Source organism: Emydura macquarii, unplaced genomic scaffold (genome assembly GCF_026122565.2).
Source record: "Emydura macquarii macquarii isolate MOO-44397 ecotype Brisbane River unplaced genomic scaffold, CSIRO-AGI_Emac_v2 contig_2897, whole genome shotgun sequence".
Classification (NCBI taxonomy): Eukaryota; Metazoa; Chordata; order Testudines; family Chelidae; genus Emydura; species Emydura macquarii.
The window spans coordinates 51,653,722-51,671,280 of NW_027133034.1; the positions used below are offsets into that span (position 1 = coordinate 51,653,722).

The window sequence follows — 17,559 nt, forward strand, 5'->3', positions numbered from 1 at the left end:
GAAACTAGTGTAGCAACAACTAGCTGAATACCCATAAACCTGGGAACTACTGCTGCTCAGAAGATGGACCATTAGAGATTGGTGGCTGGGTATGGCCTGAATAGTCACCTAGCTGGATAGCATTGATAGTTTTACTATTTGACAAATATTTGGCAGAATTCTGTCAGTCACTACACTTATGCCAACCCCACTCAGATCCATGGAACTGTATGAGAGTAGAATTAAAGAGACAGAATTTCACTCCTAGCAGTTGATTCACCCATCTCTAGTTTATATTAATTTATTAGCCAAAAATTGTATTGTTGTTGTCCTTATTCAGTTATTCTAAATAGTCCACCTATTTTTTACTTTAATGAATCCTTAATTGGCTGTCATCTCAAGTATTCATAATTAAGGGAAAATAAACCATCTGGTTGAATAGCTGGAGTTGGTGTGGTTCAACATACAGCAGTATGAATAACTACCGAAGTCTGTCTTCCAGTTCCACAGACTCCAAAATTACTACCCCAGGAACCAAACTCTGCTACTAGCACATCGATTGCAGTCTATTGGACTGTGAGTGAAGGGGACATCATTGATTGCTTCCAGGTGTACTGCATGGAGGAACCTCAACCAAACAAAGATCAAAGTGGTAAGTGACTGAAAATGCATCTCACCAACATAAATTCAGCATCTCAAATAACATTATATCAAAAATGATCCTTAAGAGTGGCTAAGCTATTGCTATCTATGGGGAAGAGCACAATGTGGCTGATCCTGAAGAGTTAATAGTATTAAGGATAGATAACTTGAAGAGATCACAAGTTAAGTTTTTTAAAAAATAGAATAATAGTTAAATACTTTGGCCAAAACGTTTCAACTTAAGTGCTTAATGTTAGGCACCTAAACCCATATTTAGGATCCTTAATGAAAGTGGCCTGATTTTCAGAGATGATGAGTTACTGCAATGCCTATTTATGTTTATGAGAGCTGTATCTGCAGCTCCACACCTGCAAAAATCAGGTGCCTATTTATGGATTTAAGAGTCTCAATTTAGGCTCCTAAATTGGAAATATGTGTTCTGTGGTAACAAAGCAGGAAAAACTCAGCAGAAATGCAACATTTTAACACAGGTTAAATGTGTAACACATTAAATATATAATTGAAAACACAAATGCCCCCAACCAAAAAATTTTCAGTTTTGACTCAAAACTGAGATTTTACTTTTCAAAATAGTGCCACAGTGCCTCATGGGAATTTTAATCTGGGTGTTTTACACTTTCATTTTCCTTTATAGGCCAGGTTTTCTGGTTGGACTGTATCTCCCATGATGCACCTTAGACAGGATTCCTGTGATGCATGCCTTTAGTAAGAGGGGAGAAAGTGATGCATCATGGGAGATGTTGTCCAGTTAGAGAGCAGGTCACAGAGAAGAATGGGAGTCTAAGGCACCCATACTACAACTCCTGTGAGACGCTGCAGCACCATTTTAACTAGAAATATTTTAGTTTGTGATATGTTGCCAAAAAGTCCAAATTTTCTGTGGAAAAAACAAAAAGTCATTTTGTCTAAATTTTCTACAGAAAACCCCTCTCTGTTTTTCAACCATCTCTACTCAATGCCTTGCAGGAAGAATTCAGCACATTTCCCTGTAGTAATCCCTTTGTATCTTAACTTTGCTTTTCTGTGGTTTTATCTGAGAGTGAATGGTAAAGATTTAAAGCAACTTAAGTGCTAGAATTCCTCTACATTAATTAGCTGAGGAGGTGCTAAGTTATCTCCAGAAACGTATTGTGCAATTAAAGGCCAATTGGCAATTAAATTTGATGGTGCCCACAAATAAACCTTCTCATTATCTCCTTATGCTGCAGAACTAATTTTGTTCCTTCTTGACTATATTTTTGTGGCAAACATTATGCTATTGCATACAAGTCCCGTTATGATCAACTCCTGTTTACATATTGGTCAATATAAGAGACCTTAAACCATACAAATTGTTTCTAACAGGTGTGAATTTCTCTAATGACCTGTATGTGTGTGCTTATACTAGCCTTGGTGGAAGAATACAGAGTTACAGTGAAGGAGAGTTACTGCATTTTGGAAGACTTGGAGCCAGATCACTTTTATGGTGTGTGGGTCATGGCTGTGAACTATACGGGATGTAGCTTACCGAGTGACAAATCCACTTTTAAAACTGGTAAGTATGTTTTGGCATTTAATGATTATATCTCAGATCCTGAGACAGTATTAACTAGACAATGCCGTTAAAGATCTAGAGAAGTATTTCGCTGATTCCATTCACTAGATAATAGGGAAACTATGTGACTTGCCTATTATAGCAATATATTCACCATATGTGAAATTTGAAAACACACAGAATTTAAAATATCTCTAGTCATGTCTTGTAGTTGAGGCATTGGAATGGAATGATACTACTTCAATTTATGACTCTACCACACATTCACTATGTGACTTTGGAAAAGTCACTCAGTCTCTCTGTGCCTCAGTTTCCTATCTGTAAAATGGGGATGATAATGATACTTTCTTTTCCCCACCTTTTTTCTGTCTTGTCTATTTAGATTGTAACCTCTTCAGGGGAGGTACTATCTCTTATTATGTGTATGTACAGCACCTAGTACACTGAGGCCCTGATCTTGGCTGGGGTTTCTAGGCACTATAGTGATACAAATAATAAATTATAATAATGGCAAGTATTATATTACGTTAGATAAGAATTATGTATTAGCTTCATTTGACAGATTAGGAAACAGAGGCTTAGAGTTTAAGTGACTTGCTTTGCACTGTGACCTAGTAGATAGGCATAGGATTGGCATGTTCTAATCCATGTTCTGACACTTACTTTGCTGGACGATTTAAACTCTGCAGGATGAGAAGGATTATTCAATTTCCCTAGTGGTAAAATATGGATAATGATATTTACATGCTTCATAATGAAATGTTTATAAAATGCTAAGTATCACTGAGACCATTTGGTGGCAGCCCTGGCTTTGAGCCCTGTGCTTAATCCACTGGACCACAAAGTCTTTGGATCCTCCTCCTCATCCTGCAGCATATTCAATTTACGGTGCATATTTTTTGCCAAAGATTTTTGCAAAAAACAAACAAACCTGGAAAAAAAATGCAGGCTTCCCAAATTTGGTGAAAATCTATAGTTTATGGGGTGCAAAATCCTGTGAATTTAAATGGCCAAATAATTCACATGAATTTTCACAAAAAATGTTCTACCATGGTTTCATCCAGCCCTAATCTCTAACCTCTCTGAATCTGACTTCTGGCAGCTAAATGCTATTTTTGGCATCAAGGCTAGTGTGCAAGCCAGTTGTTCAAGGTGGAAAGTCGACAAACTTTTCACAAAATCTAAAGTTCTCTAAAACACTAACTCTTTGGCCTGTTTATCTGTTTGCTATTGCTTTATTTTTGCCTGTCCCTTCTGGAAACTGGATAATTTTTTTTCTGAACTATTCACTCTGTGCCTCCATCTTTTGGCCACTGTCCATCCAGCTGAGGAATACTCCCTCTGGTGTCCATTGATTCTACATTCTGATACTATACCACCCTGTCCTCTCAGACACCCAGGGACAGCAAACTTACCACTGGCAATGGAAACTAGTTCTCCAGAGTGTCAATACAGGGAACTACTGCTAGGTCATGAAGTTGGAATATTTAGATCATTTGAATAGTCTCATTAGCAATATCAGACAACACAGAAACAAAGGATACATAACATTATGTTTTCAGCAAAGCCCGTTAGGTGTTGGCATGTGCAAGAAAAAATTGTTTGTGTGTGACTGGCTGGAAAATGTAATATATGCATTACTAGTAGCTGAAACTAGTGCCATGCTGTCTGTCAAACTGTCTGGCGTGGCTCAAGGGCATGACTACCAACTTCAGGGCAGACTGTTAAGAAGCATGGCATAAAATTCCCAACTTGTTGTGAGGTCTATACTTCAATTTCACCTACCAAGCCTCAAGTGTGAACTCCTCAAGCACTACAACAGCCTTAACATCAGGTCACAGACAGTCCCCTTGGGTACTCCAGTCTATCTTGAAACCTAGGCAAGCTTGCCTTCATGATAGATGGTCCCTTACACCAAAAATCACAACATTGTTCAGGTTATTCCCAGTCCCAAAGGACCAATCACCCAAAGTCAATTGTACTTTAGATCTTACACCAAAGACCAGGCTTGTAGTCAATCCGGTAATAAACTAATTTAAGATTTATTAACTAAAAAAAATAAATGAGTTATTTCTAAGGTTAAAGCAGGTAAACACAGACACACAAATGAGTTACAGTCTAGGGGTGTCGAGGAAAAATAAAGTCACACTGCTACATTTTAGAGTTGGATCGGGTGCAGCTTTAATTGTGACACACACAATCACATAACCATAGCTATGGGGAATACTATAGCCATAGGGAAAACCCAGGTGGCTATAGGGAAGTCAAGCAGCATGTCTGGATGCTGGGCAAATGTACTTCATCTGGCTACCAGATACAAAAGACTTATATAGGGGTTGCTTAGGTTTGTTTACATGTTGATCGTATAGTGGAATTCATTAACAGTTTATACTTAACAGAAAAGACAATCATAATGCACAGTGGGGCACACCAGACGCCCTCACAGGAATGCCCAATGAGTCACTTGATTATACAATGTAGTTTTCAGGGACCCTGGCTAACACCCGAAGATGGGTGGTTACACAATACCTGTTCAAATGCTAAATTGTATGGAGTGAGTTTCTATGGGGCCGGTAAGACAAAGGGGGGGCAGATACTGGTACTTATCAAAACAGGAGATGTTGGTTTACAGACATCAAAAGGGCTGGAGTTCACAAAAGGAGTTTGCATTTAAATGGTGGTCCTGAGACATCCTGTGGGATTTTAGCATCTTTATCTCAGTCTCAGTTTGGGGCATCCTGTCAGTGATTTAACCTGAGGGCTTCCATCACAGTTCAGGCTACCCAGTTTCAGGCCAGCCCTCTATAATCAATTTCAGGCCATGCATTCTATAATCAATTCTATGATTAATTATTTGATTCCACAGGGGTAACCCAGGCTAAGTAGCTGAGGATCCCTTGCTTATGCTTAGAATCTTTGCCCCTCAGAGTCCAAGCAGCATAGAGATGTAGTTTCTTCTTGTTAGGGGTTTTTTTCCCCCATCCTCCCAGAGTTCAAGCTGATGGGATGAATTCATGTGCATGCCTCCTCTTCATGGGGATGGGGGAGGAATGCAATTAACAAAGTCTTTGTTCTTTGATATTTTACAGTGGTTCATTTGGTTTCAATGAGCCTTCTTGGTGGGCAAGACCTAACACCTTTTCTAGGAAGCCAGCATTTTACATTAATTAATGTTTAATTCCTGTTTGATGATTTACACAATTGCAGAGGATTAGAGTGCAAACTCTTATTATAACCTTATAACATGGGGTACAGATGTTATAAGTAAGATTAATACATGCAGCATCTCCCAAGTGTTTCATAAAGTCTAAACACATTTTTATAACTTTAATACTTATTTTTACAATAGTAACACACTGGTGAGCTAGACTGGCTTCCAGCTATGTATTGATCTGTGTTCAGATGAGGCCTACTTGCCTTGGCATGAACTTTCAGCTGGTCTGCCAACATCACACTATTGCGTGGTTTAATTCATAAAGTCAGGAGTGTAAAAAAAGACAAAAATGGCTGAGAATTTAAAAATTGGATGGTAACAGACCACAAATCCCAGTGATGTTTCAACCTGACGATATTCTAAACAAAAAGAGCTCTCAGCTATGCTTGTAACTATTTCCATCACTCCATTCATGTTATTTCTATCACTTTACAGTGACTCAGCAGACATTCTAGGCTTCAGAATGTTATTTGGGGTTATTGTGTGTGCTGGTTTTGTGGTTGTGTTGATTTGTGTTGGGGAGATTGTGCTGAGAGGTTTGTGTTGATGGCATTTGGGCGTATGGTTGTGGCAGTTGGATCAAGTAATTCATCATCTGTGCAGGCTCCTGCATACAACCAATGAAATTGTTGCATGCAAATTAGCTGTAGAGTAAGGGTGGTGATTGGGTGAGTTACCTTTGATATCACAATGATCTAGGAGTCTTGGCATGACATAGATACATGCCTTACTGTACCTGTATACTGCACAGGTGTAATTCATAAAGACAAAATGGCTAAAAACTTAAAAATTGGATAGTAACAGACTGCAAAACCTGTGATGATTCAGCCTTGTGATATTTGGAATAAAAAGAGCTCTCAGTCCTGCTTGTCGCTGCTTCCATCACTTCACACTGACTCTGCAGACTTTTTAGGTTTCAAAGTAACACACACTGATCGTCTGCTGATCAAAAGAAGTAGAAATGAATGCAGAGCCAGGACTCACACCCCTTTCAGGTTTTCTAGCCAACATCCATCAGACCTGGATCCCTTACCTTCAGAGAAGCAGATAAGAAGATCTTATCCTGATCTTTCTATTGTTGAGCTCTTCAGAGATAAATAATACTGACGTCTAGAGCAGTGTCAGCCAATCAAACATGCATGCTAATTTGTGTAGCCTGACTGGCTGCAGCTGATTTCACTGGAAACTATTATTCAGATCTCAGAAGCACAGCAAAAGTTTTTTCCTGGTCTTCTAACGTCATCTACTATTTAGACTGTTAATTTCAAATGAAAAAATTCTATTGGTGACTTATACAGTTAGGTGGATTGTTTGCAATAGTGTTTGTGAGTGATACGCTTCATCTTCCATTCTCTAGGCACATACAATATTTAAAAACAAACAACAATAAAAAATGCCCTCCCCAATCTTCATCACAACATCTCTCACATAACCATCTCCTCCTTGAAATCTTTGGAAAACAGGTGAGCCTTATCACATCCTAAAAGTCAAAAAATCTGGTTGACTGTGGGCCAATACATGGGAGAGATCATCAGCTGGTATAAAGTGGCATGGGGCCGTTGACATTCATGGAGCCCCACAGAGTCACAACAGCTAAGGATTGGGCCTACTGACTTCGTGTTTTGGTGTGATGCTTCCCAGAGAGACCTGGGGTTGTGAGGCACCTCACCACCACCTGCCCTTAGCATGAAGCAGTCTTGTCTCTGCCTTCTGTGGATCAGCTACCTGAAAGCACCAGCCTCTGACAGCACAAGCACTTCCTTCCAGGCCCTGCCCCTCCCCCCACTTTCTAAGTTAGTGATAGGCACTCACCACCCCCCAAGACCTCTGAGCATTTCCTGAAACGTCCAGCCCCTTATCCACTGAATACTCACAGTATTATCAGTATTACCGGCTGTTCCCCAAGAAACAGATAACACCAGCTTGCAAGGTTCAGCTCAGGATCACCATGTTGCTGAACACCACAGCACTTAGGTTTATTTATAGTGAAAAGAAGGACACGTTTATTATCAAGGAACAGAGATCTGAATGATATTCAGTAGGAATGTTGGAAACAAATGTTACTTATAAAATAAAATCATAGGATGCTTTCTGGAGGCTAAACTTAACTAGCAGGTTAGCCTCCTAGCTAAAGAAGCTTGTTGCACCCAACATTCTCTCCAGCATTCCAACAAAGCCTGGTTTAGACCCCTTTTTCATGAAGCAAAACTGCTGTCCTTTTATATTCTCAGTGAAGGGTGATAAGGTGTCGTCTTTGTCCTGCAAATATAGTAGAGCAAACCTTCCATGTGTTGCTCAAGATAGGGTTCTTCCCCTCTGCCTCCCCCCTCCCCACCCACCGCACCTCCCTGCATTTAGCATCTTCCTGTTATTTTTGTCCTTTCGAAGTTTCTCACAATCCTTCATTAACATTCAGTTAAGACCGATTATAGAAGACCAATTGTGAAACATACAATACATAATTTACATGTAAACAGCCAGATAAATAAACATTTCTTGTCTGAGAGAGAACTACTTTAGCTGGTGACTATCTTTAGACACAGATATTAAGAACATAATTTTCAGTGTATATACAGGACATCTCTACATTCATTTCACAGTGATTTCACAGCAATTTTGATGACTGTGTGATATCACAGTGATTTTGAGTGTGACACTGGCTTTTATTTGAGATCTCAGACGACACTCTTTAGTGAACCATACCTGTGCCCCCCTTCTGTGCCCCTCTCCAGTTGGCACTAAGAGGTTCCTGGGTCACATTTGGTCAATATCCAGGTCTGTTGTTCTTCAGGTTAAATACTGATTTCAACTTCACTTCAATTATTATTTACCCTCTCAGGACAACAAATGTTAATACTCATTAAGAGGTCAATATGTGCTTATTTTTATAATTTTATCATTAACAAATGATTTGTGGCCCAAGACAAAATATTATTTACAATTTGATTACAGTTCTGCCTCATTATCCAATTATAAACTAGACTTCATTCTACTTTAGTTTTAGGTATCATATTTAGAATATGCATTTTCTTCTCATGTAAATATAATTTCTATTAACTTTTTTCACAATTTATTTTAGGGACTGATATTAATGTTATCCTAGAAATGTTAAGTACAGATCTTGGCAGGTTCACATGATGTCAATACTTCTTGTAGTGCTGAAAAGATTGTAGAGAGAAACAAAGTGAGTAAACAAAATCACTTTCAGCCTAGAAAATGAGGCCTTGAATTTGATGGGTAAATTCAGTACATTATTTCACACAATAGTCCTTTGATCACTTACAATCTATGTCATTTTTCATGTATATTGTTCTGTGTGTGCAATAGGGCTATCGTCCTTGAGTTTAGGCCATAATGAAGAGAAATATAGAATTAAATTTTGGTAGTTAATATTGCAAAAATATACTGGATGCAATTAAAGAAGAAAAGTCAGCACTATTGCTCAGGTCTTCAGCATCGTATTCATTTCTGTTATAAAGTTGATGCAAGGGCTGCTGAAGACAGAGATGTGGTAATCTAAGAATAGCCATACCCTGTGGTGCTTCATGGTTTTATTCCTTAAAGCACAACAGAAATGGATATAAACAAGTGTTCAAGAGATGATACGTAATTGCCTAATTTAACTTGTTAAGGAAACTCTGAACTGGATAAACTTACATAATGACCTCTCCTAGGTTCTCTCCAGGGGCACTGAATTTGGGACCGTCCGCTCCAAAACATAGGCCTCTATCATTTAAACTACTGGAATAATGAATACTTCATGCAGAATTGGTCTCCCCATCTCAAAAATATGTATTGAAATTAGAAAAGGTACAGAAAAGAGCAATCAAAATAATTAGGGGTATGGGAAAACTTCCATATAAGGAGAGCTTAATAAGACTGACTTTTCAGCTTGGAAAAGTGATGTCTAAGGGGCAGGAGAGGATATGATAGAGGTTTATAAAATCATGACTGGTGTGGAGAAAGTAAATAATGAAGTTTTATTTACTCCTTCTCATAACACAAGAATTAGGGGGTCACCAAATTAAATTAATAGGCAGCAGGTTTAAATCAAACAAAAGGAAGTATTTCTTCACACAACACACAGTCAATCTGTGGAACTCCTTGCCAGAGGTGGTTGTGAAGGCGAGGACTATATCGGGGTTCAAAAAAGTACTAGATACATTCATGGAGGATAGGTTCATCAATGGCTGTTAGCCAGGATAGGCAGGAATTGCTATTTGCCAGAAGCTAGGAATGGGTGACAGGATGGATCACTTGAAGATTACCTGTTCTGTTCATTCCCTCTGAAGCACCTGGCATTGGCCACTGTCAGAGGACAGGATACTGGGCTAGATAAACCATTGGTCTTATCCAGTATGACCATTCTTATGTTCTTTCTTGTGTAAGAAACTGCATGTTGTTCTTACTTTTCTTTGTAATAAGATGGGTAGAGTAAAGGGGTTTTCCTGATAGCAAAAAAAAAAGAAAGAAAGAAAGAAAGAAAGAAAAGGGGTGGAGGGGAATATTATTGTGGTGTAGTTGTTTACAGTTATTTACAGTTACACTAATTATTTCCATCTGAAGAAAAATGATCTTCCTATGCTAACTTAGTTTGTTATTTTTGTATTGGTAACATGTACATTTTGTGTTTTTATAATTTCAGTTATCCTAGGGCATCTATTGCAATTGCTGTATCATTCTTCATCGTTTAGGTAACACATCACTCTGCTCTGTTCACAGCACCCTCAACCCCCTTACTAAAGGCAGAAGACTGTACTGTGTGTTGGGACACTGCTGTCATCCGATGGAACACGGCCAACTCAGAAGCAACAAACACTTTCACACTGGAGTACTGCAGACAGTATTCTCCTGAAGGAGAGGGTCTCAGGTCAGTCCCTAAATCTTCAAATATAGATTAGATTAGATAGAAGTTAAGGAGCACTTCCCGGATTGTTATGTAAGAGATTATTCTGTTTGTCTTGAACTACATAAGCAAGAAATCAGCTTCTGTGTGCTGATGAACATCTGGGCCCGATGCTAATCTCTGAGATTAAATGGGAAAAGCTAGAAATACCTTCATTTTATTCTGCTAAACTAATGAACCTCTTTACTTGGGCCCCTAACCTGAAGTTCTTATGAAGTCTTTAATCAGGAAAAACTTCCATTGAACTAGTCCTCAATTGGGAAATAAAAGACATTAAGGACTCTTTAAATAAAAGACATTAAAGACTCTTCTGGAGCTATGGAGGCTCCCCTCACAGCAGAACTAGTGGAGCTGTGCTGCACAGAGAAGGGCAGGGTTTGGAAAGTCTGTATCCTTGTTTTTTTTTTTAAATGAATTAAGAGACCTGAAAACCTGTTATCACTAGAATATGGCAGAAGGATTCATTCATGTGATTTCTTTATTAAACACATCACAAGAATTAGTACAACATTGGTATGGAGCTTCTTTATGTTAAACTGCAAGATGTATGATTAGATTGTAAAGTTTCCTAATACCCAGTGCTGCAGTGAGTTCTGTGTGGGTGAACTCCAGATGATTATGGTCAGGCTCTGTTCTGGCACAAGGGTCTGCCTGTGCAAATCACCTTGTGGTACCAAAAACTTACATTGTAAGATCCACAGGGCAGGGACCTAGCTTGCTATGTATTTGTGCAGCATCGAGTACAATGGAGCCCCAGATCTGGAGTGGGTTCAGATTCTGGATATTGTTGCAGTGCGAATAATAGTAATTAGTAATGCATATACTCTAAAAATTATAACAGGCTTATTCAAATGGTGAGTGAAAGCAATTTATAAACCATTTATACAAGGAAAATAAATAATAATGAATAATCATTAATATATAACTTTTCCTACCCCATTCCAATGGAGTTCTTTGAAAATGTACTCGTTTGGACTAAACTTTTGGGAAAAGTTTCTCAGGTCCACGATGGAATTTTGTGAGGTCAGAGAGGCGGGAGATCCACCCCAGAATAGCTAGTAGCCCAGTGATTAGGTCACTCACCTGGGATGTCAGAGACCCAAGTTCAAGTTTCTGGTCTGAATCATGTCTCATGTCCCACATGGGTGGTCTAGCCACTAGGCTATTGGTTATTCTGGGGTAGACCAAGCTGTCTCTGGTTTTTCATCAAAACACTTCAAAAGGTCTTTGTTTCATCCTTTCATGGAATGGGACCATTTTCAAAATCTCAGATGTTTGTGGGATGGGAAAACCATTTCCCATCCAGCTCTACTTCCGATCCATCACTTCAAATACAGTAATGGTGGCACTGAGTACATATGTTTTGTATTCCATATCAAGGCTCATATTTGTCAGGTGAGGGTAACAGACAGATCCCAATGGCGTCAGCACTGTCCCAGACTGCTCTGACTTCAGTGTGTGTGCATCATAACTTATCAATAAATTTTCTGTCCTCTTGTACCTGCCTAAAGGATGGCAGCAGAAAAAAGAGAAAATCCCCCAGGCTTCAATGGCCTCCCCACCCCACATGGGGCAGGGCCAGTAAGGAGATGGAGGTTTATACGGAGGGAAGAGCCCATTGCTCAAAGGAATTTGGGGGATAGTTTAATTAATGTTCTTTAAAAAAATAAGAACAGAAATGAATTATGCTGCACAGAGGGGCGGTTGGTGATAGTCTCTAAGGAAAAAGAAAAACAAACGGGATAAGTACATTTAAAAAGAATATTTAAATAACCTGCAAAAAAGTCAGTGCCTATGTGCCAAATGTAGTCTACAGAGTTCTACAATGTAGACCATAGCTCCTTCTGATCTTTACATAAGGAGTTGAGGCCTGCTTAGACTAAAGGTACCAGCACATAATACTTTGTCTTAGTCCAAGCAGGTGGGGGAACAGGAGTTCTGCCAGGCTGTCTTGCTGTATGACAGCCACTGCAATGTGTTCAGTTTCGTACAGATTTTATGAGGTCCTTGGATTCCTGCCAATGTTGTATTCAGTTAGGCAAAATGTGGTTGCTCCTGACCGTACAGTACACGTTTACTCCAAATTTACAAGTTACTTACAATTAGTTGGCATAGCCTCAATTCTACTCAACAACAAAGCTGAAAATGTACTATTTTCTGTGAACTGTGAGCCAAGTAAGTTCGGCATTGAGCAGTTTGCTTGTGTGAAGATAACTGTGCCTACAAAATGACAGAACTGATGGATCCTCATTGTCAAATATGCCTGCGCAAAACCTGAAATATTCACGAGTTGTTTTATATTACTGAATCAAATTGATAGTTTGGCTTTTTTTGTGGGTAGAAAATAGCTTTCCACTGTGACTAGAGTAAAATTTCAGAAAGGACAAAAAATGAAATTTCTCAAAGCTGCTTCAGGGGAGATTTTGCCAATTTTGCAGAAAGGTTTTTTTGCCTCCTTTCACTATATTGATATAGTAGTTTCTAACCTAAGGAAAACTACCATTTCTTTTCACAGAAATCAGCTAAAGAGAAAGCAAAACCAAAACCTGAAACTAACCTCCAAAATGTTCTGTACTAAAGCAAGATGTTCCACTGGAAATAATTTTTTTGTACATAGTCCAAATAATAAATGGCCTGATGATGGTGGGGTATATGGACACAAACAGAAATACCCACATAGGGTCCTGGAAACTCTGTGGGGCTCCTCTACAGTTTCCTCTGAATTCTTCCATTGGAGGCATAGAGCACCTCCCTAAAAGCAAACTGGGAGTGCATTTCACAGATACCACAAATCTTGGGGATCTGCCAAGCACAGGCAATTTACACAGAGAACCTGAACCTCTAGCCTCATACTGTTTTGCTCCATCTCCACGAAACCTAGAGACTCTAGCGCCTGCCTCTTTGATTTCCCTTTAAAGGGGGATCTGCAGCACCATGATGGGGACCCAATGGAAAGTTAATAAAATTGCTGGGTGGGCCTGGCCCTGGTGGAGACAGAGAATGAGGGAGGAGCCATGGGGAAGTAGTGGGCAAGTTGGGGGTGGAGGATGCAAATCACACAATCCTGCTGATATATGGAACTTACCAGGAAAAAGTAATACAGTCCTAGGCTATGTTAACTTTTCTGCATATATCCTTCAAGGGAGGGCAGGTCTCCAGTGGATTTGTCCTTCCAAAGCGCTGGGGAGTGCTGGAGGTTGACTCAGGAGCAAGGATACAGGGCCTACACACAAATAGTTGTGGCCTCCTGCAGTTTCCAGGAGATCCGCAACGTATGGGGAGAGAACCATACCCTTTCCTGTGGAGACAATCCTCAAGCCCCAGTGGGAGAGTTTGGAGGAATCTCTGCAAAGAAATCTTCACAAAGATTTTCTCCCCAAATGTTCCTACCCACCCCAACTTTTCACCTGCATGGGAGATGATTTGGTGCAGAACCTTTTTAGTTCTCTTTATAACAATCAGTCCCTAACCTTGCTATTGTGGTGGCTGAAGATTCTCTCCTGGCTGTGTGCGAGTCCATGGAGCTCCTCCTCACACATCCTTTCTTTTCTTTAATCTTTTTCCATGGTAGGAGGGCTTGAAATATTTCTTTCAATTTCTTTACCTCTGCTGTTTTCTCACTGTTCAGCCTCTTCTGTATGGAGAAGTCAATGGAGCTGTGGGTGGAAAATGGAAAATGTAGAGAAATATAGTCCTGGGATTCGCTGTGTGGGCTGTTCAGATAGAAACCATATATCACAGGAGTAACCTGTGAGACAGAAATTAGTCCACTGTGAATTCATAAGAAGTGGAAATAATTGTGTTTTGTGTCTCCCTGAGTGAATTTAATCCTTGTGAACAGTGAGAGATTGACACTCCTAGAGACTGAAATCTTCTATCTATCCATAGATTAAGCATGGCAGAGGGAATAGCCAGGCAAGCAACCTGCGCATTGCCTTGCCAATATATTTGAATCCTGAACTGGAGGGGACCACCTCTAGCAGCAAAAGAATAATACTGAGTCTTTCCCATTGGTTCGTGTTGAGACTGCCATGAAAAGTGACAATGAGGGCTAGTTATGGTGATAATTTGGTGACATAGACACCTATCCAGTGGGAACTGGATTGAGACCACCAACTCCTTTCACATAGGCCACTTACTGGCAAAACTTTCAGTCAGCACGACTGATCTGGGCTGGGTTTCAGCTGGCAGCCTGGTGCCAACTGGTACCTTCAGGTATCTATGCAAAACTATACCTATTTACTGGCAGGAACATTAGCCTGGTAGGGAATGGAATGCTTTGCCTGAGGCCACCCTCAGAAGTACAGTCTCCATAGAGAAGCTAGATCTGGGAATGATGTAACAGTGTTGTCCAGTGTTGAACAGTGCTATGGAGACGTGAAAATTTGTTGTTCTGAGCAGTTACATCTGTCACTGAAGGGAATGGCAGCTGTAGGTGCTCAGAACTTCTGACTATCAGCCCAAGGTGGCTCAAGATGATCCCAAAACAGGGTAATTTAAGATTAAGCAATGCTTCTAAAACAATTGGGCCAAATGATTAGCACACAGTCACTGAAGAAGGGCCTGGTTCTGCCTTCTCAGTTATACTGGGGCAATTCAAACTCCTTTAAGGGTGATGTAGATGGACAAAAAAGCAAGCCTGAAGCACATGACATAGCTGGAAATGGAGCTGAGATCACCTGATTCCCAGGCATTTGCTTTAGCCACAAGACCATCCTTCCTTCTCAGTGGACCCAGTCCTGTGAGGTGCTATGCATGTCTTGCAAAATCTTACAAGCATTCAGCTCTTGCTATAGATCTCAATGATGTCCGCACAGCTCTAGATGTTGGGTTTCACTGGTGGATTTTTTGGAAGGGAAATTAGCTATTTAAAATACAGAGGGCATTCTCAACACTTGAACATATGTAAGTTGCCTGTTGGCTTACACAGATTCCCTTTAAAATTTTTATTGAAATAAATGGGATATAATTGTTGTGTGGATGAAAACGAACAACAACAAAATAAAAATAAAAAAATCAGATTTCTCGTGGCTCAGGAAAATCTCCAGTGTTCTAGGCAATTTCTGAGCATTGAGCCACATCAATCAAAGTCAAGTGACACAATCTTGTTCACCAATTTAAATGTGAATAAAAATGTAACTCCTTCCTGCTTAAAGTCAAATATTGATAAATATAATACCTGAAATTTGGAGACTGGCTTTGAAACTTAGGTTTCTCATTCTAAACAGGAGCAAGAAGGAAAATGAAGAAAACATCAAATGTCTGTTCCTTTACTTTTAATGCCCTGAACTTTTTGTCAAAAGTATTTGGGCGACAGTGTGAAACCTAAAATAACTCCTCTTGTAAAAGGGCTGGGATGTGTCATGCTTTGACAATACAATAATCTTTTTACATTTCCCATTATCTGTAATATGTACAGTCATATTTTAAACAGCAAGTATGTGACAGAACACTCAGCATATTTTGTTAGATTGATTTCCCTTCCTTCCATGACAGAAATTACATGGTTCAATGGTTTATGATAGATTAAGGAAGATCTAGCATCACAGTTTATTACAGGGAGGTGGAAATGAAGCAGGCTTTTCCCAAAGCACCATCAGGATGCTGCTTCCCTTCCCACATACTTGCCTTATACTCACATAAACCAGGCAGTAATCACACCTTTTTTTCACTCTGAAGTGTGTATTACTGACTAGAGGGCTAACCTAAAGTATCACCAACAAAAGTGATTGCCTATGGCTCTGGAGGCTCATTGGCTCAGTTTCCCTTCTCATCTCTTCCCCCAGCAGCAGACCAGAAGGCAAGGCATTCAGAGACTTATTTCTTGTTTGGGGCTCAGCTTGTTCCATGTCTGGAGCTGGCTGAAATTAATTGAGTGTTGCAAATGAATGTCCATCTTGTCGGCTTATCCTCTTTCATTAGTTGGCACCAGCAGGGCTATTTTTTGAAGCCTTAATCTCAGATAAAATTGATGGGCTCTTCTTCTTGGGAAGCTTAAAGCTAGCTAAAATAGGTTACTAAGCACAGTACCTTACTGGCAAATCTGATTACTGTTTTACTGACAGGTCCTTTCTGAGTCCAGACAACTTTATGCTGCTATTAAATCGGAGCTCTTGGTGAAATATTGCCATCTCATATTGAGATGGGCCCAAAGCCTGAATTCAAATATCCTCAAACTTGGAGGATATCCCAGTCTGAGCTTGCTGGCTGATCCTACTCTAATAGGATGAACACACAACTCAGATCTTAATGCCCTGGCACTTTGAGAAAGTTTGGCTGTGGCTCTAGATCTGAATGTTGCAGCTTGCTCACATCTCTACTCAAATTGGCACATCATACATTCTTTGGTTAGGCTAAGAAGCCATCTCAAATTTTATGAAATAATTATCATTCTGCAATGGGGGGAAAAAGGATACCTCCTGTTTTCATGGTAAGGCGGTGCCTTTTGTGGCATCTCCTGGGAAAAACAGGAAGGCATTCTGCAGAGGAAATCGCTGTGCTTAAGGGATTTTGCCTATTCATTGGCACAAGCAGTTTTCTATACATGTCTGTGTATCTTGATTTTTAGCACTCTTTTAACGACTTGAACAAAATGGCTCCTTTCCAGTCTTCTCTGCTTCTGCCACAGAACTTTTAATGGGGAATTGTGATAAATGAGTTCACCTGCAAAAACTCTTGAGATGTCAGGATGGGCTTTAAAACATTAGAGTGTCTGAAGCTGTCTTACTGAGACTAGGAAGTGTGGACAACTTTTTTCAAAGCTTTGCAGAACTCCTCTCCTGCCTGAGTCTCAAATCCCTTTCCCTCTTTCTCTCCTGCCTTGCTCCTTTTATTTTACCTTAGCTTGCCTCCCAAGTGCTCCTTTTGTATTCTTCTTGTCCTCTCATCATACCTTTTTCCATGTTGTTCCTATATTCAGATCAGTCTTTCTCCTCTTATGTGTGAAAACTTAAAGACCACCCTCTCTTTATTCATCCCTTCGCTAGTCACACTTCTTCCACAAAGCCTTTCAGGGATCATTTGCCAAATATGATTATTTACATACTTAAAGGCAAGCACGTGCTTAGGTACCTTGTTGAATCAGGTCCTTTATCATTTACTTGATAGTGATACAGTCTATACAAGTTCCATCAACTTTGGATTAACTGATTCTGTATTTACTGCATCTATTTTGGTATTTGCATGCTTAATTCTATAAAGAGGTTTGGCTTAGTCCTGATGAGATAACCCCTTCTCCCTTGCCCCACCGCCCCCAGTACACAC

General features: G+C 39.8%; 1 protein-coding gene across 1 annotated transcript in view; it reads left to right on the forward strand.

The window, feature by feature from the left end:
• The window catches only part of LOC137167011 (cardiomyopathy-associated protein 5-like), a 47,273-nt gene that overhangs the window by 18,616 nt on the left and 11,098 nt on the right, over nt 1–17,559 (forward strand). Inside the window, exons 6-8 of the mRNA XM_067568954.1 lie at nt 482–631; nt 2,030–2,176; nt 10,113–10,260. Of these exons, the coding sequence (XP_067425055.1) occupies nt 482–631; nt 2,030–2,176; nt 10,113–10,260 (445 nt within the window). The remainder of the gene's footprint in view (nt 1–481; nt 632–2,029; nt 2,177–10,112; nt 10,261–17,559) is intronic.